Source organism: Anolis sagrei, chromosome 2, assembly GCF_037176765.1.
Source record: "Anolis sagrei isolate rAnoSag1 chromosome 2, rAnoSag1.mat, whole genome shotgun sequence".
In the NCBI taxonomy this organism is placed as follows: domain Eukaryota; kingdom Metazoa; phylum Chordata; class Lepidosauria; order Squamata; family Dactyloidae; genus Anolis; species Anolis sagrei.
This window is the reverse complement of record NC_090022.1, coordinates 197,515,905-197,542,638: the sequence shown is the minus strand read 5'-3', so window position 1 is coordinate 197,542,638 and position 26,734 is coordinate 197,515,905. Positions and strand designations below refer to the sequence as shown.

General features: G+C 43.6%; 1 protein-coding gene across 6 annotated transcripts; it reads left to right on the top strand.

Moving 5' to 3' along the window:
• Nucleotides 1-414: 414 nt before the first annotated feature.
• ZNF384 (zinc finger protein 384) lies at nt 415-26,526 on the top strand. Of its 6 annotated transcripts, none has more exons than XM_060762632.2 (10): nt 415-496; nt 7,196-7,266; nt 7,361-7,601; nt 8,515-8,845; nt 20,642-20,866; nt 21,415-21,597; nt 22,445-22,523; nt 23,309-23,467; nt 24,604-24,927; nt 25,916-26,526. In XM_060762632.2, the coding sequence occupies exons 2-10, from the start codon at nt 7,201-7,203 to the stop codon at nt 25,973-25,975; spliced, it is 1,668 nt and encodes a 555-aa protein (XP_060618615.2). In that variant the 5' UTR covers nt 415-496; nt 7,196-7,200; the 3' UTR covers nt 25,976-26,526. The 6 variants fall into 6 exon arrangements, with proteins under 6 accessions (XP_060618615.2, XP_060618610.2, XP_060618613.2 ...); XM_060762627.2 differs by lacking the exon at nt 415-496 and adding an exon at nt 503-852; XM_067464332.1 differs by lacking the exon at nt 415-496 and adding an exon at nt 2,958-3,334.
• Nucleotides 26,527-26,734: the final 208 nt, after the last annotated feature.

Below are 26,734 nucleotides of genomic sequence, written 5' to 3'. Positions count from 1 at the left end.
CCCTGGGCAACGTCCTTGCAGACGGCCAATTCTCTCACAACAGGAGCTCCTGACACGACCAAAAAAAAAAAAAAAAAGGCAGCTTGTCCAATGGTGAGGAATCTTGGGGGCTGAAGCCCAAAACGCCTGGTGGCGAAGGCCTGAAAAGCCTCGTAGCCGCGCTTCCCAACCTTTGGTCCTCCAGGTGTTTTGGACTTCAGCTCCCAGAAGCCTCTGCTGCCTTGGCCAGGGGCGAGAGCACCCTGGGAGCGGAGGTCCGAAGTTTGAAGCCCGAGCTACGGGCCCACTTCCGGCCACGCGGGGCCCGCCCGCGGCCACCCAAGTCCACACCCCTCGCGCGCCCCGCTCTTTCCCTTCCGGCCGCGCGGTCGGCCTCTCGAAGACTCTTTTCTGGCCGCCGACGGAAGGCAACCCCGCGCTCACCGCCGGCGCCCCGGAAGCGTTAACACCGACTCCGCCTCTTGCCCTCGGAAGCGAAATCCCGCTCCCTTTTCCGGTGAGGAGGAGGAGGAGGCGGCTGCCGTTGCCGCCACTCGGGCCAGAGCCGGGGGGCCGGGCGGGGCCGGGTCATGGGCAGCGGGCGGGAGACCATGAGCGGCTTCCCTCGGCAAGGAGCGCTTCCGGGGTTAAGTCACCCGGAAGCGGAAGAGAAGGGCTGCTTGCTGTCCGCCTGGCTGTCCGGGGGAGCGGCGGTGGCGGTCGCGGCGGGCGGCGGAAGCGGCGGCGGAAGTGGCGGCAGCGGCGGCGGCGGGGCTTCCGGGGCGGCCCCCTCTCACCTGGACTCCACGTCGGCGCGGCCGCTCTTCCCGGCCTCGGCCCGGGCCGGAAGGAGAGCCAGGGGCCGCGGGAGGGGTCAGTGCGGCCGGGGAGCGGGAGAGGGAGGCCAGGGGAGGCGGGCGGGCGGGGGTCAGGCCTCGGGCTCCCTCTCTCCCCCCGGAAGAAGGCCCTCGGGCACCTTCGGGTTCAGGGAGAGGGAGGGCAGCCCTTCCTCGCAGGGCTTCGTGGCTGCAAGGGGGGACCAGGCAGCAGGAGTCCGCCCAAGTCCTCCCGGCAGGTAGCCATCCAGTCCAACCCCATCCTGCCAGGCAGCAAGAGTCAAAACCCTCCTGAGAAATGGCCATCCAGCCTCCGCATCATAGAACCCTAGAGTTCAAAGTGACACCCAAGGGCCACCCAATGCAATCTCCTTCTGTCAAGCAGCAATAATCCTTCAAAGCCCTTCTGACAGATAGCCATCCAGCCTCTGGATCATAGAATCCTAGAGTTGAAAGGACTCCCAAGGGCCATCCAGTCTAACTCCATTTCTGCCATGCAACTGTTGGTCAAATCCCTTCTAAGAGATAGCCATCCAGCCTCTGAATTATGGGACCCTAGAATTGGAAGGGACTTCGAAGGGCCATCCAATTCCTCCCCATTCTGCCAGGCAGCAATAGTCAGTCAAAACCCTCCCAAGCGATTGCCAACCAGCCTCTCAGTCATAGAACCCTAGAGTTGGAGGGCCATCCAGTCTAGCGCCATTTATTTATTTATTTATTTTATTTACTTCATTTGTTGACCCCCGTTCTCAGCCCTAGGGCGACTCACGGCGGTGTACAACATGTAAAAACAGTTTACAATAAGGCAGAACACAACGAAATATCAACATAACAATCAATGTATAACAATAATATAATTACTCTAAATCATCCGCACCGTCTCATCATAGAATCGTAACCAATCTCGTAATCCTTATTCCGTTCCAATCGTCATTGCCAATTGTTGTAGCACTTAGTTAAACGCCTTCTCAAATAACCATGTCTTTAGGCTCTTGCGGAATGACATAAGGGAGGGCGCCTGTCTGATGTCTACAGGGAGGGTGTTCCACAGCCGGGGGGCCACCACCGAGAAGGCCCTATCCCTCGTCCCCGCCAGACGTGCCTGTGAGGCAGGCGGGATCGAGAGAAGGGCCTCCCCAGATGATATCAAGGCCTTCGTGGGCTCATAGGCCGAGATGCGGTCAGAAAGGTATTTTGGGCCGGAACCGTTTAGGGCTTTGTAGGCCAACACCAGCACCTTAAATTGGGCCCGGTAGCAGATCGGCAGCCAGTGGAGCTGGAACAACAAGGGCGTTGTGTGCTCCCTGCGTCCCGCTCCTTTTAGTAACGGCTGCCGCGCGCTGGACTAGCTGGAGCTTCCGGGCCGTCTTCAAGGGCAGCCCCACGTAGAGAGCGTTGCAGTAGTCAAGGCGGGATGTGACAATGCAGTAATTGTCAGTCAAATCCCTTCTAAGAGATGGCCATCCAGCCTCTTAATTATGGGACCCTAGAATTGCTAGGGACTCCCAAGGGCCATCCAATCCCTCCCCATTCTGTCAGGCAGCAACAGTAAATCAAAACCCTCCCAAGAGATGGCCAACCAGCCTCTCAATCATAGAACCCTAGAGTTGGAAGGGACTCCCAAGCGCTATCCAGTCTAGCGCCATTTCCGCCATGCAGTAATTGTCCATCAAAACCCTTCTAAGAGATGGCCATCCAGCCTCTGAATCATGGGACCCTAGAGTTGGAACGGACTCCCAAGGGCCATCCAGTCTAACTCCATTCTGCCAGGTAGCAATAGTCAAGGCCCTCCCAGCAGATAGCCATCCAGCCTCTGCATCATAAAACCCTAGAGTTGGAAGGAACTCTCAAGGGCCATCTAATCCAGCCCTTTCTGATAGCAATAGTCAAGGCCTTCTCGGAAGATAGTCATCTAGCCTCTACATCATAGGACACTAGATTTGGAAGGTGACTCCCAAGGGCCATCCAGTTCAACCCCATTCTGCCAAGCAGCAATAGTCAAGGCCCTCCTGACAGATAGTCATCCAGCCTCTGCATGATAGAACCCTCGAGTTGGAAGGGACTCCCAAGGGCCATCCAGTCCATCCCCATTCTGCCATGCGGCAAGTCATTCAAAGCCCGCCCCCCCCCAAAGAGATGGCCATCCAGCCTCAGAGTCATAAGGCCCTAGAGTTGGAAGGGACTCCCAAAAGCCATCCAGTCCAACCCCATTCTGCCAGGTAGTAACAGTCAGTCAAAGCCCTCCTCACAATTTGCCATTCAGCCTCTGAATCATAGAGCCCTAGAGTTGGAACAGACTCCAAGGGCTATCAAGTCCAACCCCATTTTGCCAGACAGGAACACACAAACAAAGCACTCCTAACAGGTCGTCTCTTGCCCTGCTGCTTGTGGTCTTTCCAGGAACAAGCAACTGATACAATGGAGATAGTATTCTAGAGGTAGTACCCATACCTCCACTGCTCCATCCAAATTACCAGCTGTCGGGTGCTGCTGAAACCATTATTCCAACTGTCAAATTGGTGAGGATTTAGGGAATACCTTCCTGCTGCTGTATTTAAGCTTAAGTGTAAGACTTAAAAATCACCCATTTCCTCCAGTTGAGCAGTGCTCTGTTTTGTATTTTTTAATCATCATTACAGCATTTGTGCTGGAGTCTTCCTATAAAGAAAAGGTCGCCATTGTCTCTTAGATTTTTCAAGAGGCCTTGGTTTAAAAACTGTTAGTGGATCACAAAGTTAGTAACTGATTTATATCAGCTAAAAAGGACATATAATCATTATATCCTTTAGATACAAGATTGCTTCTTTTCAAGGGCTTCTTCCATTAAAGCTGTATCTGAAACATGCCATATTCATTTTGGTCAGTGTAACATGTTAGTGAAGTCAGCAGTGCTCCTTTGTTGTTGTTATTACACATTACCCAGATACCTTGATCAATTTGGAGTTGGGCACTACTAAAATTTCAATAAATAACAATAAAATATACATTACCATCTTTAGTATTGCCTTTTGCTCCATTTCCTTGCCAGTATATCATGGATGTAAGAGATCAGGAGCATGATGCATTGAAGAGTCCAAGAAGAGCCAAATTGTACCTGAATGTTTGATCTAGTCCAGCATTCTGTCTCCACAGTAGCCATGCAGCCATCCCTGGAAAGCCCACAAGCAGGAGATGAAGGCAGCAGTAGCTTCCCACTCATGTTCCCCAGCACCTGGTACCAAAAGGCATAGTGCCTATCTAGCCATCGTAATCAGTAGCAAGTGATAGCTTTAGCCTCTAGGAATCAAATATTTAAAAAATATTATCCAAGTTGGTAGCCGTCGCTGCATCATGTGATAGCAGATTCCAGTTTGAAATACTTCATTTTGTCTGACTTTAATATCACTGCTATTCCATCGCAGTAGATGACCATAGGTTCTGAGGGAGGGGAGGAATGTCCATATTCACTTTCTATATACTATTTGTAGTTTTACTTATATTTATCATGTTTGCTTTTACATTTTTTAATAACCTGAACAGCTTGACAGCTGTATTTTTTACAAGTTTTCAGTTCTGCAATATTCTTTTTAGTATGGCGACCAGAACAATATACAGTATTACAAGTTTGCTTGTATTTCAGATTTTTATAAAGATAGTATGATATTGACAGCCTTGTCCATTTTATAATTATGCTGTCCATTGCAATTTTTATAACTGTCATACACTACCTCAGCATTTTCATCAAGCTTTTCTTGGATCATCACTCCCAGCTCAGGCCCCAGTGTGCAGCTTGGCAGTTAGTAGAAGTAGTAGTAGTAGTAGTAGTAATAATAATAATAATAATAATAATAATAATAATTGATTACATTGAGATATATTTGCTATTTTAATGTCATTTTCAGCTATGTGTAGGTCATTACCAGTCATACCAGTCACTAACTAATTTGGTGTCATTAGTCATGCTATTAACTTCAGATCACAAATGTAGTCCAAAATCACTGATTGCAAGAATGATTGGCCCCATTGTAGCCCTCTACTATTTATATCATTACATCTCAAGAATGAATGAGCCCCCAGTGGCTCAGTGGGTTAAACCCCTGTGCCGGCAGGACTGAAGACCAAAAGGTCACAGGTTCAAATCCGGGGAGAACACGGATGAGCTCTCTCTGTCACCTCTGGCTCCCTGTGAGGGGACATGAGAGAAGCCTCTCACAAAGATGGTAAAACATCAAAACATCCTGGCGTCCCCTGAGCAACGTCCTTGCAGACAGCCAATTCTTTCACACCAGAAGCAACTTGCAGTTTCTCAAGTTACCCCTGACACAAATAAATGCCAAGAATTATCCCTACTCTCTTCCCTTTCTTTAGTAGTAATTAAAAGGACTGATCCATTTGTTTCTTCTGCTAAACGTTCTTAGAGGTTTATGATAAGGTGCTTTATCAGAAGGATTCTGAAGCCCAGTGTCTCCTTATTACACCACTCATTTGTTGTTTGACATTCTCAAATAATGCTCAAGTGAATCAAATCTTTGTTTTTCATAATAAGCTGAAATACAAAACCTTCAAAACCCTAAATTAAACTGCCAGTGAATATATTTTGGGGCAAGTGTATTTTGATCCTTCTGTAAGATATTTGGACCAAAGTTCTCTTGCCCCAAAATATTTTCACTGGCATTTTATTTTCAATAACTATATAGGGATTTTAGTTGCTAGGGAGCACTGGAGTTGGGAAGGATAGGCCCAATATTAGGGCAGTCTTTTGCCATATATGGAGACAAGAAAGGACTTTCATGTTCTGTTAATCACAAATGATGCCAAGCCAGATGTTCTGGATTTCAACTCCCACAATTCCTAGCAGCCTGTTGGCTGTGAGGAATTGTGGGAATTGAAGTTCAAAACACATGGAGGGCCAGAGTTTGCCCATGCCTAGTTTAAACCATGTTTGACTCTACCTCATTACATCCCAGTGAACTGAATCAAGTAAAACCCGCTCTTCTTGGACTTTCAGTGTGAAGTCATTAATCAGCTTCAGAATTCAGGGTTCTTCACTAGCTCCCTGTTCTGTTCAAGGGTTTTTTCCCCCCTGCAAACCTGTAATCACAAAAGTTTGGCACCAGTGAAAGTGGAGCAATTTGTTTTGGTTAAATTCATTGCAGGGCCCTTCTACACAGGCCCTAAAATTCAGAAGTGACCCGGTTAAGGGGGTGTGTGCTAAATGACAGTAGCGGTAAATCCGTGCGGATTCACAGTAACAGACAACAAACACATGTTAAAAATGTTCGCCTAAATCCCAATTCTAGCCAGAAAATGCCTGCCTTTGTATCATTGTATGTCCCAGCAGTCATGCGAAACATGTGTTTTTATTCCCTCCCACCCACTGCTCCAGTTCACATGCACTTTTTAAAAGCCTTTAACAGCTGATCAGGCTGTCAAACGGACACACAGGTGGCTCAAGGGAAGCACAAATGAAAAGCAATTAGAACTCTCTGAAACTCTTAATTTTGAATTGTATAATATCAAACATAGCTTGAATTAATAATTAGGGGAAGATAAAGATCTGGTGGAAGTTTTTTATTTAAAAATTCACTCTGTTGTGTGCTGGACTTCATATGTGCACATGTGAATCTGCTTGTGATGATGATGATGATGATGATGATGATGATAATGGCATTTCTTACCCACTTCTCCTTATGGTTCGAGGTGGGTTACAGAACAATTAAAACACATAAACACTGCAAAACACCACAAATATACATATTAAAATGTACCTCTATAAAACCTACACACCAAAACATAGCTCTATAAAATACATATTGAAATGCATATTATATTAAAATATTTGCATGTGTGCATATATAATCCAGCGCATAATACCGTGATATTTAAAGTAATAATAAAAACTTCCACTGGATGTCCCCTGCCCACCTTCTATCTTGATCTGCTTCAAAAGAAGCTGTGAGAACAGTGGGGAACCATATCCCAGACAGGTCTGTGTGTGGACCTGCTGTCAGGTTCCAGTATTTTTGTTTTTGATTTGAAATGTGGATTTTGGCACTGTCTGGAATCACCCATGGTTATTTTTTTGCTTGCCATGTTTCAAGGAGACTGAGAGCAACATAGAGATCTCTCTGGCTGTGCTGTTCTTGATTTGCACAAAGCTTTTATATTCCTGTGAAAATCATGACACAGTGCAGAACCCATGCTCCTCTTGAAGATAACATCAGAATCTGGTTGATAATTTGGGTTTTTAAAGCTTTATAGCATCAGAAAGTATTAACAGAAACTATTTAGATGAGGTGGGTGGAGTCTAGAGTTACAACTGTTGCAGAAGGGAAGATGCGGTGTTTCAGTATCACAGCTATGCAATTTGACATCAAGCCTTGTCTCTCTTTACCCCTCAGCTAGAATGGAAGAATCCCACTTCAATTCCTCCCCATACTTCTGGCCAGGAGTGCCCACTGTCTCTGGGCAGGTAAGAGATGTCAAGTTTTTAACATGTTTTGTGCAAAGTTTGTGCCATAACTCTTCTAAAACCTCATTCTTCTACTCTTCTCTTCTCATTCTAGATTGACAACAGTATGTTCATTAACAAGATGAAAGAGCAACTATTGCCTTCAGAAAAGGGCTGTGGCCTCGCACCTCCCCACTATCCAACCTTACTGACTGTACCAACTTCTGTGGCCCTTCCTACCAACATTTCCATGGAGTCTGATACCAAGCCAGAACAGCTTACCCCACACAGCCAAGCTTCTGTGACACAGAACATCACTGTGGTGCCTGTGCAATCTGCTGGACTCATGACAACTGGTGAGAAGATTTGGCAGCTGCTATGGTTGGTGCCGTAGATGGGGAGGGATTGGCCTATCTTTGGTGAAGAATCATAAGTAGCTCATGTCTGTGATGATAAAGTGAGAGAGGGAAGCATTCAAGCCAAATATGCAGCAGGAATATGCACTACAACATCTACATACCCACTTACTGTCTAAGCAGAAATGTTTTATTTCTCCAAAAGGTTTAGAATGATATGTGTACAAGGACCTGCTTTTTGATCAGATTTGAAACTTGTTCACCAATTTTCTCACTTTTCAATCCCTGAGAAAGGTTAGGCAAACACTGAGCCATTTTTCCCCCGCTAACTAATGACTTAAGTGTGGCTTCAGTCAGCAGCTTTCAACACTTTTCCCTTTTTGGACACCCTATGTCCAGTGCACATTGCTGAACAGTCCTCCTTTCCTGTATTAGAGCAGGAAGAGCAGTGGGGTGCCAAGAAAGTACTGAACCCTAGCATGGATTCTAAGAAACCGGCCCAGAGACAGTGGGCACTCCTGGCCAGAAGTATGGGGAGGAATCAGATTATACCTCCCTTCATAGCTTCAAGCGTGGAAAGGAACCAGGCTTACTGCCATAAACCAGTGTCATACTTGAAGTGGTGGGTGGAAATTTGTATTAATGGTTCTTCTCCATCCCACTCTTATTATTATTGTTGTTATCATCAGAATAACTTTGTAAACTAGTTAGGCTGAGTGGTTGGCCCAAGATCATCTGGTGGGATTTATGGCTGGGATTGGAACTGTTACTGTGTTATACTTTTATGAGCAGGGTCTTTTGTTAATAAGCCCATTCGCCCATCAATGTATACATGCAATATCTGAACATTTTAAAAAGATCATCAGTATTCTTTCTGGACTGGTATCTGATCTTTCCTTCTTTCACACAACAGGGCCTGGTCTTGTGATCACTTCTCCCTCTGGGTCTCTGATGACTACAGCCTCTTCTGTGCAAACCTTTCCCATCTCAGCACCCATGATCGTCTCAGCTCTTCCCCCTGGTTCCCAGGCAGCTCTTCAAGTAGTACCTGACCTTTCCAAGAAGGGAACTATTGCCCTTTCAGAAGGTGGGATAGTGACTGGTATTGGAGGTATCCCTCCCAAAGCTCCTCGAGGTCGGAAAAAGAAACGGCTACAGGAATCTGGCCTGCCAGAAATAACCGATCCCTTCGTGTTGCCAAATGATGATGATGAAGACCAGCACAAGGATGGCAAGACATACAGGTGAGGCTACAGGACTTGAAATTTTGTAAAGGCAGCTAAGAATTTCCTTTCTGTTGTATTGGAACCATTGTGGTCACTGTTATTCTGGTTCAGTAGACGGTATTTGAAATATATAAACTCTTGGCTTGGGCCTTGCATACTATTGTTAATTCTAGAAGGTGGAGTCTAAACATTTGCAACTGTAACACAGTTTTCAGTGAAATTCAAATGAGTGCTGGGAACAGCTTCTTGGGCACCTCATTTTACTTTGTGTATCAATTTCCAAACTATGGGATGCAGTCATGCCTCGTGGCAGCACTGAAATGTCTAATATGATAAAAGCTGGTTCCATAATAGTGATTTCTTAGTATTAGAGAGGTCTATATGTTAATGAAGGTGCCTTGACAAGTTACTTTTATTATATTTCTGTGATTTTGTTTAATGTTGTTGTGTTATGTTGCTGTTGAGACTCCTGTAAAACTAGCGAAAATTGTCCAGAACTGTAGTCACATGTGGGGAAGTTTTTATCAGTTTGCTGGAAGTTGGTGCAAATCTAGATTGAGTATCCCTTATCTGAAATTCTTGAATCCAGAAGCGTTTTAGAATTCAGATTTTGGAATATGTGTGTGCACATAATGATATAGCTTGGAGGTGAGTCGCCTGAGGGCTGAGAAGGGCAGTATACAAATACAGTAAATAATAATAAATAATAATAAAGTCTAAACACAACATTTGTTAATTTTTCTGATATGCCTTATACACATAGTCTGAGCGTAATTTTATGTACTAGATTTTAATATTTTTTGTACACAGTTTGTGTGCATTGAACCATAGGAAAGCAAAGGTCTTACCTGATCTGGGATGAACTTAGAACATTTGCTGTTCACCTTCAGTATACAGGGAGTCCCCGAGTTGCAAACATCTGACTTACAAATGACTCATAAGTAAGAATGGGGGTGAGACAACACAAAGTGAGAGAAATCTACTCCTAGGAAGGGAAATTAACTCCTGAAAGAGTTGTTGTCATGGGAAAAGGTGTCTCCACTGAAGTTTTCTCACCAATCCTTGTTTCCACATAAATTTTTTTTTCTAAATCCAATTATCACAGAAAGTGAGGTGAAATCTTCTGAACAGGGGCATGGCAGCAAAAGAAATACCACATGGGTGTTCACTCTTTCCTATGCTATCAAAAGCTTACATATATATGTATTTTTGACTGGAGCTACACTTTAAAAATTACTTGTTCCAACTTACAAACAAATTCAATTTAAGAACAAACGTACAGAACCTATCTTGTTCATAACTTAAGGACAACATGTATTGTGTAATTAGAATGAAGATACTGTCATTCTTCTTAGGATCATCTCTCTCAAATGACAGGGCTTATTTTGGAGAGCTTTGTAACATATGATGTGGCTTAAAGGGTCATGTTTGCAAGTGGAGATTTTATGGTGGACTTCAGGGTTCTTTTCTTGTTAAGCCTCTCATGCAACTTTCCCTCTAAAATGAAATAGTTTGCATGAATCCAGTGTCTTTATGGTACACACTAGTTCATTTTGCATTGATTTGGTGAACTTGGACTTGTGATTACGATCCAAGTTCCTAAGTCTGTTGGTTTGAATGTGCTCTTTTCTCTTTGTAATTTGAATCAAAGCAAGGCTTGTGTTCCTGACATTAATCTTTGTGAATGTCTCTTGTAAATTGAGTTTGTGACTATGTTTGCACAGGGGGCTGCAGTATTGATTTACTTGCTTTCCTATATTATTATTATTATTATTATTATTATTATTATTATTATTATTATGGGCTTTTGTGTGGAAATGTGTTAAGTTATGGCGGGCATTTTCCTTGTATTGAAAAATGCCCATTGTAAACATCTCAAAACAAGTTATGTTAGAGGTCCATTTTTGAAGGGTAATTCTCTGCATTCATACCATATATACTTGAGTATAAGCCGACCTGAATATAAGCCGAGATACCTAATTTTACCACAAAAAACTGGAAAAACTTAATGACTTGAGTACAGCTACTGGGTCACTAGTCAGCAAAAGTAATAACATTGACCAGTTGCTGCCTTGGTTACTCCCCAGTTAACAAATAATGCAAATGTTATACTAATTTATTTCAATACTATTGAGTGGTCAACACTTAGGACCTTTATTTTTGGGTATTGATATTTCTGTATCACCCATTCTTCTTAGTGTAAGAATGAACATGGACTGGCATTTCAGTCTCTGGGCTGCCATTCCCTTCGTGTGATAGATCCCTCAACAACTTAGATAGGATGTTGCCCTTGTATCCCTGTTGTTCCTTAGTGGATATCATGTTGAGCCTTTGAATGTGTGAAGTACATCAAAGTTGGAAAGAGGGAGTCTAAAACCCATCACTAGTTTGAGTGACTGGTTTAGTTTTTGAAAGTCAGTATAAATATTGATGATGGAAAATAGTGGGGAAAGCAGCTTTTTCTTCAGAATGCGTACATGATCTGAACACAGAGAAGACTACATTTGATTTTCAATTTTTTGAAATGTGATATAACCCTTGAAGCTGATGGTAGAAACTTTCAATTGGGCAAATATGTTGTGTTAGTGGCTGCCCCATTGGTTCCCCTTACTTTGAAAGGATCAGGTCAGAGTATTTGGTTTAAAATTCCTAGTGAGGTTTTTTAGAAGTACTTTTTTATCATGTCAGAAGCTACTTGAGAAACTGCAAGTCGCTTCTGGTGTGAGATAATTGGCTGTCTGCAAGGACATTGCCCAGAGGATGCCCAAATGTTTTACCATCTTGTGGGAGGCTTTTCTCATGTCCTCGCATGGAAAGCTGGAGCTGACAGACAGGGACTCACCCTGTCTCATGGATTCGAATCGTTGACCTTCAGGTTAGCAGTTCAGCCGGCACAAGCGTTTAACCCATTGCGCCACCGCAGCTCCTTTTAGAAGTACTGTTTGGGGTATATTAACATAAATAATTAGTACTGAAGAGTTCAATGCTTAATGAAAGAGGTGAAAATTCTTGAATAAGTTTCAGATGTGGGGTCGACGTAGTATAGTCAGTAAGAACATGAGTTCTGAAGCAGAAAGTTCACACTTCAGTATTTTGTATGTGTGCACCTCTTGCTATTTCTCTGAAATATGCAGATGGTAATAGCTTCCTCTTAAATATTGTTCAGAGTTATTTATGTGACTGCTTTGAGTACTAGAATTTCGTATAGATGCTGCACTTCTACAGAGCAGTGGTACCTTACTCTTGCAGCTCAGTTAGCCTTAGCAATATGCAGTACTTATAATGACTGTATACTGGTATATGCTTTGTTTCATTTTCATTAATATACAATCAAAGCACTTCCAACAGATGGGCATCCAGATAGATAGATAGATAAAGAGATGGATGGATGGATGGAATAGATTATACCTCTTCATTACTACATTTATCCCACCAAGTTTCAGTGTTGACTGCAAATCTAATATTTGATGCCCATTAATTCACATTTGCCTTCCTTTGTTAAGAGTTCAAGTTTGTCTTGTTTTGTTACCTTGGTATCTAAAACTTCCACATTGTTTTTTCTGTTTGCCTTTGGACACAATCCTCACAAAAGAATCACAGAGTTGGAAGAGAGTGCTTGGGCCATCTAGTCCAACCCCCAGCCAAGCAGGAAAGGCACAATCAAAGTACCTCTGACAAATGGCCATCCTGCCTCTGTTTAAAAGTCCCCAAAGAAGAAGTTTCCACCATACTCTGAGGCAGTGAGTTCCACTGTTGAACTGGTCTTATGATCATGAAGTTCTTCCTGATGTTCAGGTGGAATCTCCTTTCCTGTAATTTGAACCCATTGCTCCGAGTCCTAATCTCCAGGGCAGCAGAAAACAAGCCTGCTCACTCATCCTTATGACATTCTTTAAAATATTTATACATGGCTGACATTTCTCGTCTCAACCATCTCTTCTGCAGGCTAAACATACCGAACTCTTTAAGTTGCTTCTCAATAGTACAAAAGCACTATTGGCCCCCTTTATCAGCTAGACTATTGTCCCTGGTACTTTCTGTTCAGCTTCTTTCTGGAATGCTGCTTTATTCCTCCCATTCAATTCACTTTAAAGCTCTCCTGATTGGATTTACAAGACTTACAGTAAATACAGTTCTCCAACTACAACCCATCTCTTGACAGAAATCCTTCGTTAAATTACAGACTATGGTCCAAGAAGCCAACACTTTGTTGATAGTGCCACCTGTGAAGCCAGTTGTTCACTGTTCCCTTTTCCAGGGGCATATCTTTCAACTGGAAGGAATGATGAAACAACTTTAGGTCTAGTTTCCTTAGAGTAGGCATGTCCAAAATCACGACCTGGTACCAATTGCAGCCCTTGTTCAAATTTCCATTGGCACTCTCTCATCAGGCCTCCATCCCTTGCTTATTTCCTTTCCTCCTCCCTTCCTTGACTTCCTTCCTTCCTCCCTATAGGAAGGAAGGAACTATAACCACCATCACCACCACCCTCTGCCACAATCAAAGCCCTCTTGACAGATGGCTATGACACCTCTGCTAAAAAAAGCCTTCAGAGAAGGAGACTGCATCAGACTCTGAGGCAGCATATGCCACTTCTGAAACAACTTGAACGCACACAACAACAACAATCCTAATTAACTTGACTCTCTCATCAGCCAAAAGCAGGCCCACAGTTGTCATTGAAAGTCTGGTACGTTTATGTTGGTTAAAATTCTTCATTTTACATATTACTAGCTTGGAGACCAAGCAATGCCTGGGTTACTTGAGAAAGGCATTGTTTTGGGAAGTTTGGTACATATCTTTGGATGCAGGGTGAACTACAACTTCTGTGCGGGCAGGTCATTCCCCCTCAAACCCCTCCAGTATGTTATGTTGGCCCAGGTTATTTGAAAAAGCCACTGTTTGTTTTGGGGTGTTAGGTAATATCAGTTTGGTAATTTGTAGCTCTGTTTCTTAGAAAAAGGCCAGTCTTTCCTGGTGTTTTTTATGAATTAGAAAATGCATAAGGATGTGAGTGAACTGCATTTCCCAAAATTGTAAGCCAATCATCCCAAACCCCACCAGTATTCAAAATTGGCCATGTTGGGTCTGTGTGCCAGGTTTGGTCCAGATCCGATGTCGTCTATGTTCAGTGCTCCCTAGATAAGGGTGAACTACAACTCTCAGATCAGAGATCATTACCTCCCCCCCCCCTCCCCGTATGCACAGTTGGTTATGTTGGGTCTGTGTACCAGGTTTGGTCCAGATCCATAGTCAGCTGGGTTCAGTGCTCTCTGGATAAGGGTGAACTACAACTCTCAGATCAGAGATCATAACCCCCCCCCCCTCCCCGTATGCACAGTTGGTTATGTTGGGTCTGTATGCCAGGTTTGGTCCACATCCATAGTCAGCTGGGTTCAGTGCTCTCTGGATAAGAGTGAACTACAACTCCCATATCAGAGATCATTACCCCCCTCTCCCCGTATGCACAGTTGGTTATGTTGGGTGTGTGCCAGGTTTGGTCCAGATCCATAGTCAGCTGGGTTCAGTGCTCTCAGGATAAGTATGAACTACAACTCCCAGAGCCAAGGACAATAACCTCCAAACCAGAGTTGTATGCACATTTGGCCATGTTGGGTCTCTGTGTGTCAAGTGTGGTCCAGATGTGTGTTATTCTGGAGGCCAGAGGCTGTCTGTGTAAGTGGACACCTCTGCCACATACATTTTCACTTCTTTTATGTGGACGGGTAGACAGACAGATAGATAGATATTCTTCCAATATTACCATATTCTTTTATCTCATCTTGGATAAGCACTTGCTTAGGCCTGACCCTGCTTTCCTTGCAGCCTGCCAACGCTTAGTTCCAAAATTTCAAAACACCAAAACTTCTTTCCCCAAGAACAGTGCCAAGGACCAGCTTTCTGTTTTCCATACAGCTGAACCTGGCTCCCTGAAAATGTATCATGACTCCAAAATGTACTCCTTCCCTTGAGAAAAGGAGGCCCAAAGTATACAGAATCCTGCTTTCCCATAACAGATCTGACACTCTCCATACATACACTTCCCATGGAACAGAGCATAGCGGGTGAACAGTGTCTCTGTCATACTTGAGAATTATTAGATTGAGTCTTTTATAGGAATATTGTGCTGATGTAGTCCCAAAGTTGTAAATTTCTGACAGACGTCTTCCATCCTGGCTCCATCTCAGTTTCTTGGCCAGATGTTGACTCTTCTTGATTGGTGTTAGCCTTGTGTTGACTTTCTTCTTAACGTTATAAACATTTCTCTTATTACTGTCATAGTTCTTATCACAGTTTACTATGGCAGGTCAACCATTTCAGTTCTCATTAGCAACTTTTAATTGCAGTCCAATTAGTCATTCCAAGCCTTATCTTTTACAGTGGTGTCTCCAAAATTATTAGCTCTCATTCATTCAATTCATTCTTACCCACACATCTCAAATCCATATTTATCAAATCTTCACATTATATTTTCATGATGCTTGGACAGTATGTTAGCAACACTGTATAAATTTGATGTTGTGGTTTGTTTTATATCTGCCTTTAAAACCATCTTCTTAGCAAATAATTGGAGATTCAGTGCTGCCTATACATAGATCATTGTTCCCTGTGTAAGGAACGTAAAGCAGTTTTATTTCAAAAATTGGAAAAAAATCATTATACAGCTGTATGTTCTTGTTACATTTATAGGACTCAACACTTGCTTTTCCTAGGCAATTGCTTAAGAAACACCGCTGTTTTGTAAAGGAAGTCTTTTTCATGTCTCCCACTATTGATCTTTGTTCTTTCAGTTGTAAGATGGATACTATGCTGTATCACTAGGATTGCACACCATGAATCTGCCCACTTAAGAATCTGTGAGAATGGTCACTTTTAAAAAATAAAGTTGGTTTGAGAACTACTCAAAGCTTTCTAAATGCAAAGGAAAGAAGTTGAGATTGGAAGATCTGCTTTTAACGTATGTGTAACACAAAGGAGATGTGTAGGATCCCAGATGGAAAACAGACTTCTTTCTCAAAGCAACTATGTCTGGAGTTTTAAGTTGTCCTTCTGTGCAAAATATTCTCCAGGGCAAGTTTATTTTATTGGTGCTGCTGTTGGTGTGTTATATGGTTTAAAAAGGAAATCGAGTAAATTGCTCAACTATGACAAGAATTCTTTCTAGCAAGTCCAGTTTTGAAATATTTAGGCTCAAACCTCCACCACTAAGGGGGGTTTTAATGTGAGTACCATGTCTCTGTTTAAAATTTTTTGTATAATCAAAACCAGATGTTTAATTTTGCCAGGCACCGTAGAATATGTGTTTGGTGTGTGTGGCCTATAAACTCAAGCCTTGCTTTATGTTTGAGGGTCAGTTGGCTCATTTTTGTGGGAAGAAAAGGCTCTAGCCAACTCAGAAATATGTGAAGCCCTGGTTGAATTGCCCATGAAAGCCAAAATGTCAGTTAAATTAGTTTTGAAGTGTTTTGGTTATCCAAAAGGTAGGCAATAGATCCTATGAGCATGGTAAAATAGAAACTATTTTGGCATATCTCCATCTTAACTCATGATACAGAATCTCTGGTCATTCAAATGTTCTGGATCAAAAATGTTATCATGCTTTTCTTTGGCTATGGTTGTTGAGATTTGGAGAGCTGACATTGAAAATATCTCAAAGTCCCAGGATTTTCTATCCCTATATTAAATGGTCTGGAAGAATTTTAAAAGTGTATCATAGATGTATGTTAAGATTATAATATAAAACTTTTTACTACACAGGAAGACAATATTTAGAATGGAGACTAAGGGGCCTTCCACACAGCCCTATATTTCAGAATATCAAGGCAGAAAATCACAAAATATCTGCTTTGAACTGGGTTATCTTGAGTCCACACTGCCATATATTCCAGTTCAAAGCAAATAATGTGGGATTTTATTCAGCTGTGTGGAAAGGGCCTCAGGCTTGCTATGGTTAATAAGAGTTACAGTTCCAATGCTGGTGCTAGAAATGAAACAAGATTAGAAATACTGTTTGCAACTCTGAGAAACAAGATGCTCCTCTAGAACAAAGCTCCTTAAACCTGGGTTCTCAACCCCATTTGCAGTCTCGTAACTAAACCGCCTAAGAATCCTGACGCCCCCCCCCCCCCCCCATTACCAGCAGCAACTCTGGAGGTTTTTGGATCTCCAGAATTGTATAACTGATTCCTGCCTTTGTTTGACAGTTCAGTTCATCTGAGTGGTAGTATAAATTTAATGGGCAGCTTTGCATTGTCTTTAGATACTCAGAAGTAGCTGCTAGAAGTATGCGAAGGCTTCAGATGAGGGGACTCTTCACCCCTTAATTTGTTGGAGGCAGAGCCACAGATTTTAGTAGCAAGGACTCTTAAGGCTAAGCAGCCTGCTTCTAAACTCACTTATGAAAACATCCAAAAGCACAATGTCCTGCAGAGTAGGAATGAAAATGCTTTCCAACTTTCGGCAACTTCAACCACAGTAAAATAATAATCATCACCATCATCATCTTTATTTATAGACTGCCCTGTCTCCCCAAGGGGACACAGGGCAGTTTACACACAAAAAAGGCAAACATTCAATGCCCAAACTCAGATACAAACAATTGTAAATAAACAGGGTAATACAAAAATAATATCCATAAATTTGTGACAGAAGGGAAATTAACACCAAAATGACGACCAAATATGACCAATCAAAGGAACCTAATTATTGTTAAAGGCTTTCATGGCCAGAATCACTGGGTTGTTTTAAGTTTTTCAGGCCATATGGCCATTTTCTAGAAGCATTCTCTCCTGACGTTTCGCCTGCATCTATGGCAAGCATAGAGAATTAGTATAATTATACTAATAACATAAATTATGTTATACTAATTATACTAACATAAATTAACCATTTAAGCATAAAACTTAGAAAATGCAATTAAATTACATTAAAATGACTATCAAGGTTGGTCTTCTCATGTACCAAAGCAGCAGTGGAATACAGATAAATACTGTATAACCACTTTCATTTAAAGTGTATGTAATGTGGAGTCCGACTCTACACTTGGCAGCTATCATCAGTTGCAATGTGTCCACCACCTAAAATTCTGCTGGATAGATCAGTTAGATCTTGACCACCTAGGTAATTTCAGGATCAGGGAGGGATTCCCAAAAAGTATTTGCGGGTATGAGGGTTGGATGGATTACCTCCTTCCTCATTGAGCAAAGCTAAAAAAAAAACAACCAAAAACAGTGAGGAAAAGTTGTTGTCTACTTCCTCCACAAAGAGGTAGTAAAAGGTGTTTGTGCAAGCTCTGCAAACAAGCCCATTCATTGTCACTTTTTCATCCCCCAATTTGCATAGGGCTGATTAGCCTTTGGCTGTTGTTGCTGGAGCATCCAAAGAAGCACAGAGGGCCAAAATAGCCTTGTTGAACTGCTAAGTGCCATGCTTGTTTCTATATATAGTGAGTGGGACAATCGACTGAAGCTTCCTGCATTTCCCTTCTTCTCATATAAAGAAGAGCACAGAGCAATCAGCCTAAACAACAAAGTAGAGTACTTCAGCCTTATTTTGGAAAAGACTGCAAAATGCTATGCATCCAACAAAAAAAGACACCAAGAACATGCAAAAGTTGATGTCTTTGAATTATGGCAAATGAACTCACTTGTGTTTTTTCCTGAAATATTTCATGAGAACATAGAAGAAACTTTCCCCTGCAAATCAGGGCCCAATGTGTGGATCCATGTACCCTTGAAGTGAGTTTGGTAATCAGGATGATATTTCAAAAACTTCTTCTGACACAAGAAGATGGAAAGCTTTCTCAGGCAATCACTCAACACTTCAGCTTTCACCATGTATTTGCTTTTAAGTACTTTATTGTAGTTCAAGGCAGTAATTTGTTGGGTGAGTGAGTTGTTATCGGAAGCATCTAAGCATAGACATGTCATTAATAAACTGTAGTGTTAGATCCCAACCCAGACAGCAGCAGAGATAGTCTTTTAACAGAGGAACCCTCAAAACCTGAATGAGCATATTACAGATGCCAACAGTAACTAGCAGTAAACCCCTCTGGTACATACCTTTGAAATTCCATACAAATTGAAGGAAATCAGAGGTGACACCCAGTGCTGTGTATTGGGAGTCATTGCTACATCATATAGTTGGCTTTCTCTATACTATTTCATTATATCTCCCAAGGCTCAGTGTCCCATGGACATCACCTTTGGGAGATAAATGAGAGAGATGTGTCTTATATTCATACTTTCTCTAGATCCGAATCAGTATTTTTCTAGTGCCCAGGTAAAACAGAGATCGGCAAGTGATCCTGGATCCCAGAAAGATGAACTGGTATCTGAGGAGTTGAAAATTCTACATAGAAATCTGAAAAGAAATCTGAAGTACATCCTGATGGGAGAGCTTCTTTTATCATAAAGCATCTCACCAGAAGCTACTTGCAGTTTCTCAAGTTACTCCTGACACGGGGGAAAAAATCACAGCTGCTTGCATTCAGATACAAGTACAAGGGTCGTTCAAAATATAATGCCCCACGTTTGTTTTCCCAAGTGTGTACCAAGTTTCTGTTAGGGAAAAACTATCCTAAAATAATAGCATAGCATCCAAAAACAAACAGAATACAAAACTTGATCATCAGCTCCTTAGCGAGCAGAGGATGAAGTGCAGTGTGATGTGGCTGTAAAGAATTCAGAGCTTAGGAAGCAAACATGCAGAGTCCAATCTAAAAAAACACAAAAGGTTTATTTACAATAATAAGAAATAACTGCATTTTCTTTAGAATCAAGAACTGGGTCAGAGCTATTCTAACACCCATCCCTTCTAAGGTTTCAAAGAGAGGGAAAAACTCAATCACTACATCTCTCCTGACACAAGCAGAGAGAGATTTGGGTTGTTGTAGATTTTTTTGGGCTATATGGCCATGTTCTGGAGATCTCAAAGCACACAGCACATATTCTCCATACTAAAGTGGCAGAAGTCAGATTCAAAAAGCTTGCAGTAAAATAGTATCCATTTTAAACAACCAGTCAGAATAAGATCATAAACAGAGAAGGGAAAAGAAAAAGATGTATTAAAAAAACTCTAAAATTACAACAGCAAAACAACAGAGAGGAAACAATCTGGGACATCTAATCACCTCTCAACAAAAGATTGCCCCAGGCACTGCCAGGCCATCAAATGCTAATCAAGGTGGTCAATTGAAACATTCACACCTAGCTCCATCAGACAAGAGTCCTTTGTCCCATCCTGGTCATTCCACAGATATATAAACCCTTTTTCCTAGTTCCAACAGACTTCACTACCTCAGGATGCTTGCAATAGATGCAGGCGAAACGTCAGGAGAGAATGCCTTTAGAACATGGCCATATAGCCCAAAAAATCTATAACAACCCAAGAAAAAGATGTATTCCCAACTGTCATTCAGGAGATATGGGGGAAGGGAAACCCTTAGTCTATACTAAGCTAACTACCTGCTCCTTGTTGAGGACTTGAGACTTGGGCAGTATGGGGTTGAATTCCAACAGTTTCAAGTTATTCCAACAGGTGAAGACACTGTAGTGAACTGTTTGAATGAGGTTTGTTGCAGGTTTCTGTTACAAGCAACAAGTTGTAATTGAATTATTGGTTCATAAAAATGAAAGGGTGCTGAACATCCATAAATGTTTATGTGCTGCATACAGGAATTGAAATCCTACTCTGAGCAAGACCTTGGACTTGGTGAACCATGAGGCCCTTCCTGCTCTGTAATTTTATGTCTCACCAGCCTTGTGTGATGCATGTGCCGACTCTTTCTTTTTCCTTCCTCCTTCTGATCTCAGATGCCGGATGTGTTCCTTGACATTTTACTCGAAGTCGGAGATGCAGATCCACTCCAAATCCCACACTGAGGCAAAGCCACACAAGTGCCCTCACTGCTCCAAGAGCTTCGCCAACAGCTCCTATCTGGCCCAGCACATACGTATCCATTCGGGAGCCAAGCCGTACACCTGCAGCTATTGCCAGAAGGCCTTCCGCCAGCTCTCCCATCTACAGCAGCACACACGGTAAGGGCCAAGAAAAGTGTGGTACGAAAGCATTCATGCCGCATGCTGCCAGCATCATAGATGATGCAAGTGCCCATGGAAGAAACTACTATGGGCAGATCTGTCATTTGGTGCCAGTGATTCCACCCATAGATCCCACAGTTAGTAAAGGAATCCTTCAACTCGTGATGTCCTGTCCTCTGACAAAGGACAGCCTAGGATAAGTTAAGGGACTGTTAAACCACCAAGGGAGACTAGAACCTGTAGGCTCACAACTGACAGCCTCCCCACACCACCAGCAGATTTACTGAGTACCAGAATGCTCTTCCCTCACTTCTCCAGCCTCGAGCTTCCCATACACACATGTTTACCGGCATGTACTCCTCTCTCTGGCCTCCTGGTGCAGCTAAGTCGTTGGTCTTCCACTCCCTCTTGTGGAGTTCAGGGCAAGAATCCCACTTGGTTTTCCTCCATTGTAGCCAGACAGCATGGTGCCATTCCTCATGTTGTCATTGCTAGCCAGCTGGCGGTCATGTCCAACTGCTGCCCCTGCTCCTCCTCTTCGGCAGGATCCACTCCAAGCTCCACACGGCGATTGTCAAGCCGCACAAGTGCCCTCACTGCTCCAAGAGCTTCGCCAACACGTCCTACCTGGCCCAGCACCTCCGCATCCATTCGGGGGTCAAACCCTACACGTGCCGTTACTGCCAGAAGGCGTTCCGCCAGCTCTCCCACCTCCAGCAGCACACACGGTAAGGGCCAAGTAGGCTGGGGGCCCAGCCTGGCCCCCCGTGCCGTCAGCATGCACCTTTTTGGGAGCACACATTGCCTGGCATGCAGGGGGAGGGCGGGAGATGGGTCTGGCCCTGTCAGTTGGAGAGATACGGCCCATCAGGATGGAGTGGGGGCTGCAGAGGAGACACTGACCGTGCCAGGGCACAGGTGGGCATGTTCTGACCCTGCAAAAACCCTAATTTCTTCTCCCCATCCCCCAGGGGGTCACAGAGAGAGAGAGAGAGAGAGAGAAAGAGGCAGACATGGGTTAGCAGCCCCCAAGCCTATGAGGAAGTCAAGGGGGTGGCAGGCTTTGTCTCTAGAGTGTGTGGAAGCTTTCACTGGTTGTTACAAGGGTTTCAAAGGTACATTGGTTCCTTGAGCAAATTTTGGCTAGAACTCTGTGTAAGTGCTGGTTCTTTGAAAAGGGAAATCTGGCTAAACCTACCTGCTTGGATCGTCCTTTAGCATTATTGAAGGCAGGGGGGAAATCTAACAAATTGGACCAAGAATCTTGTTCTCCTTGCCCTGGCACTGCCACAAATGACTGCGGTAACTAAGCTTGCCTTTTGCCTATGAGCTGTTTTGTCCTCTCCTTTCAGTCTTGCATGCTTTCCCTCTTAGCTTAACTAGCTGAATTGGACTAGGAGGGAGGTGGCATGCGAACTAACCCAAGAAGCAGATTGAATAAGCTGGTGGAGGGTGGTGCAACCTTTGTATTTCTAGCTCAGCTGTAGGACAACGTCAGGACATTTGAGAGAGGAATTCTGTTTTTGTTTTTTCCATCCCCTAATCTTTCCTTTGCTCTTTTGCTTCCTGTGGTAGGATCCATACTGGAGACCGGCCCTACAAATGTGCACACCCTGGGTGTGAGAAAGCTTTCACACAGCTGTCCAACCTGCAGGTAAGATCATTGTTCTGTATGTCACAGCTTGATTGAGGATCGCGGTTTCATTGAGTTTGAGTTGATGCTTTTATATGTGCATGTGTTTTATTTTATTGTATTTTATATTGCGTTCACTTTTATGTTGGTTTACATTTTTATTTATATAGATTGTTGTTATTGTTGTTATTATTTGAAACACAACAAGATCAGTCCACAGCAGACACTCTGCTGGCTGTTGTATTGGATCACACATTAGACACTTCCCAAGTGTCTAGGACTGTGTGATGTATCGGCGAATAATGCATGCAGATACCAGTAAGGTGGCCTTTTGCAGCTGGCAGATGGTAATCTTGTTAGCGCCAATTGTGTTTTAGTGCAGGCCAAGGTCTTTAGGCACTGCACCCAGTGTGCTGATCACCACTGGGACCACCTATACTGGCTTGTGCCAGAGTCTTTGTAGTTCAATCTTTAAATTCTCATATCGTGTCAGCTTTTCCAGTTGTTTCTCTTCAATCCTGCTGTCATGTGGGATTGCAACATCAGCGATCCATACTTTGTTTTTTAACACGATCATGAGATCAGGAGTATTGTGCTCCAAAACTCTGTCTATTATTATTATTATTATTATTATTATTATTATTATTATTTGCTCCACACTACCCTCCGAACTTGGAGAGTTTGTGACTCATGAAGATTTAAGTGTTTGCTTCTGATCTTTAAGTCATGAATAATACCAGAGAGTGGGGACTGAAGGAATATCACTTGGTATCATTTCCTTTGACCCCTTCCTCTTCTTTTCATAGTCCCACAGACGGCAGCACAATAAAGACAAACCGTTCAAGTGCCACAATTGCCACCGTGCATACACAGATTCCACCTCATTGGAGGTTCATTTGGCTACCCACACGGTGAAGCATGCCAAGATCTACAACTGCTCCATGTGTAATCGGGCCTACACTTCGGTAAGAACCACCTTGGGTGGTGGGGAGCATGAGGCATCAGATAATTAGGCAGGTGCTTCTCTCTTATGGTTAATGGTTTTGATTGATTTTAAGTTCATAGTTATATGTAGTAATTAGTTATTATGATTCCTTTGTGTACTATATGTTAGCATTGAATTTTTGCCATAAGTATGTTGTAAACCATGTTGAGTCCCCCCCAGGAGTGAGGAAGGCAGTATATAAATATGGTAAATAAATAAATATATTGGGCCATTTTTGTCCTGAAGATACCATATTTACTCTAATCTAATGGTCACCTTTTTTGGCTAAATTCCATAGCCAAATCCAAGGTTTGCAGTAGATTCAATACCATGTTAGAATCATGTATTTAAATCTGCCGGCACCCCTCTGTCAGGCTGAAGCTGGTGAACTCACTGTACTTAGCCCGATGGAGGGGCACAACTTTGTGAGGCCTTCCAACCCTCCCCACTGGTTTTGAAAATCTTGTGAATGAGGGTTTCGCCTGTTGGCTATTCCAAGGCAAATAGCAGAATGGGCGACTGACAAGGGGAGCTGTGCATTATATTCACCAAAAATATTTTCTTTGCAATGAGCACCTTCATAATTGAGGTGCGCATCACAGTCAGTGGCACATCAAAAAGGTAAAAGTTTCCCCTTGACATTAAGTCTTGTCGTGTCCAACTCTGGGGGTTGGTGCTCATCTCCATTTCTAAGCCAAAGAGCCAACGTTGTCTTGTCCATAGACGCCTCCTAGGTCATGTGGCTGGTATGACTGCATGGATCGCTGTTACCATCCCGCTGAAGTGGTACCTATTGATCTACTCATATTTGCATGTTTTCGAACTGCTATGTTGGCAGAAGATGGGGCTAACAGCAGGAGCTCATCTTGCTACCTGGATTTGAACCACCGACCTTTCAGTCAGCAAGTTCAGCAGCTCAGTGGATTCGCCCACTGCGCCCCCGTATAATGGCATGTATATACCATATAAACATATACTGGCATGTTATACTTGCGTAAATATGATAATTTCCCTTTGGAATCTCTGTAGAGCTTATTTGGTAGTTGAAGGAGCTGGTTGGTTGATCAGTTTGCATCTGACCCTCTGAATTGATTTTTAATCTCCCTTCTCCCACAGGAGACATACTTAATGAAACATATGCGGAAACACAACATCCCTGATCCACAGCAGCAGGTGGCTGTTGTCCAAGCCCAGGTGCAGGCCCAAGTGCAGGCCCAGGTCCAGGCTCAAGTCCAGGCCCAAACACAGGCATCGCAGCAGCAGCAACAACAACAGCAACAGCAGCAGCAGCAACAGCAACAGCAGCAGCACTTCCAGTCACAGGGTGGTGGGGCAGCAGGGGGTCCATCAGGCGACAACCCTTCCAACCCCCCGCCTCAGTGTTCCTTTGACCTTACCCCATACAAGACTTCGGAGCATCACAAAGACATCTGTCTCACGGTTAGCACCAGCACCATCCAAGTGGAGCATCTTTCCAGCTCCTAGAGACCTTGGCGGAGGGAAGTGGAAAACTTCTTGCACGTAGTCCATGCCCAAGGGTATAGCTTGTGTGATGGCCTCTCCTCATGCAACCATTTCTGGCCTCTTCTACAGCTTCCCTTTTAGGGAGGGGAATGGGGGGGTTGGTTATATATTAACTTGTAGCCAATTGGCTTCACCATTAGTGCCTCAAAATGGCACGACATCATGTCCTCAGATTGGGAAGGAAGAGAACCCCATTCTTGTGAGAGCAGTCCTTCCCGTTGGCAAACATGTTTGGCTTAGAAGGGGGAAGCCTCCCCCCCCCCCCCCCCCATTACCATCTCATTTTAGAAGTTGAAAAGAGCACCTTCTGGCACCTGGGAAGCTAGGAGTTGGAAGAGGATTCGGCCTTGACTGATTCCTGGTCAGTGAAGGCACCCGGTAGGGGATATGTATAGTGGAAAACATTTGCTCTTCTCATCCCTTAATTCCCATGTGTGGGGGAGGAAGAATGAATTTCTCCAGTCCTAAGCATGAAATATTACATCTCATGCTGCACCATAACATGGGTGGTGTTGCTGTCTAATCAAATGCTCTAGATGGCAGGGGGTGGGATGGGATGGGATGGGGTGGGGAAGCACTCTTTTCCCAGCCAACTACAAGAGGAATTAGCAAGTGGGGGTGGGCTAGGTTGCAGCTGACGCCATTTTGTGGCTTAAGCATCATCAGAATGAGAAGCCTGCTGCAGGCATAGAAATACAAATCTGAACCAAAAAAGCAGCCAGGGCAAGAGTGCCAAAATGAACATGCTTCCCTCCCTCAGAAAGGAGGAGAAGAAGTGGTCCCTGTATGTCCCCACCCCCAGTGCTGCGGCTGCAACCCACCCCCACCCCCCAAAGGAGACCTTTTTTTGAGGGGCCAGTGGGAAAGGGAACTGTTGATCTGCTCCTCTCTATCCATCATCCAGATGCTTCCTTCACTCTCCTTATTGCCAAGGCAGACTGGAATGAGGTGGCTGTGGTGGTGACACTTGGAGAGCACGAATCAGAGGAATCTTCCAGAGGGTGGACAGTGGAGAAGAGGAGATGGTGCAAAGCCCACCCCTGCACGGAGAGACCAATGAGAAGGGGGGGAACACCCCAAGAACAGACTCAAGACCCCTCCTTGAATTTATATATAAATATATATAAATATATATACAGATAGATAGATATATCTATTCACATCCCAACCCCATCCAGCCTGCTCTGTCCTTGCTGTAACTTGTTTCTATCTGTGTTTATAAAAATGCATTATCTTTGCGCACTTTTTTTAAATTTTTCCCTCCTTGATTTTCCCCCTCCTTCTCCCTCCCACTTGCTCTCTTCATCTTCAGGTTGTTTCGCCCCTTCTCTCCTGAATCTTGTGGTTCCCTATGCCATCATTTCAATGTTCTGATTGTCACTTCAGTCACCAGGGCAGACGAGAAGCCACAGAAAAAGTAACCAGGGAAAAGATGCCTAGTACTGTGGCTTAGCAGTTGGAAGGACTGTGGTGTTTTAAAATACTGGTGCATAAAAATAAATGGGTTGAGATGTTTTTCTATGTGAATGAAGGTCCTGGCAATTGGTGGCCCTGTGCCCAAGGCAAGAATGTGAGCAATGTCCTTTTGCCATCTATGAGAGAGCATTGTGGACATCCCACCCCCTCTTCTATGCAACACACTCCACTTCCTCGAGTGTAGACACAGCAGCTGTGTGGTGAAGAAAAAACTCAGAAGTGTCCCGATCATTCTGCGTACTTGGGA

What these genes read in the sequence shown, in the direction of transcription:
- ZNF384 (XM_060762627.2), top strand. Translation starts at nt 570, where the DNA reads ATGGGCAGCGGGCGGGAGACCATGAGCGGCTTCCCTCGGCAAGGAGCG. An exon ending in AGCCAGGGGCCGCGGGAGGG is followed by an intron (nt 853 to 7,195) that starts GTCAGTGCGGCC and finishes TTTACCCCTCAG; the next exon opens with CTAGAATGGAAGAATCCCAC. An exon ending in CATCTACAGCAGCACACACG is followed by an intron (nt 20,867 to 21,414) that starts GTAAGGGCCAAG and finishes CCTCTTCGGCAG; the next exon opens with GATCCACTCCAAGCTCCACA.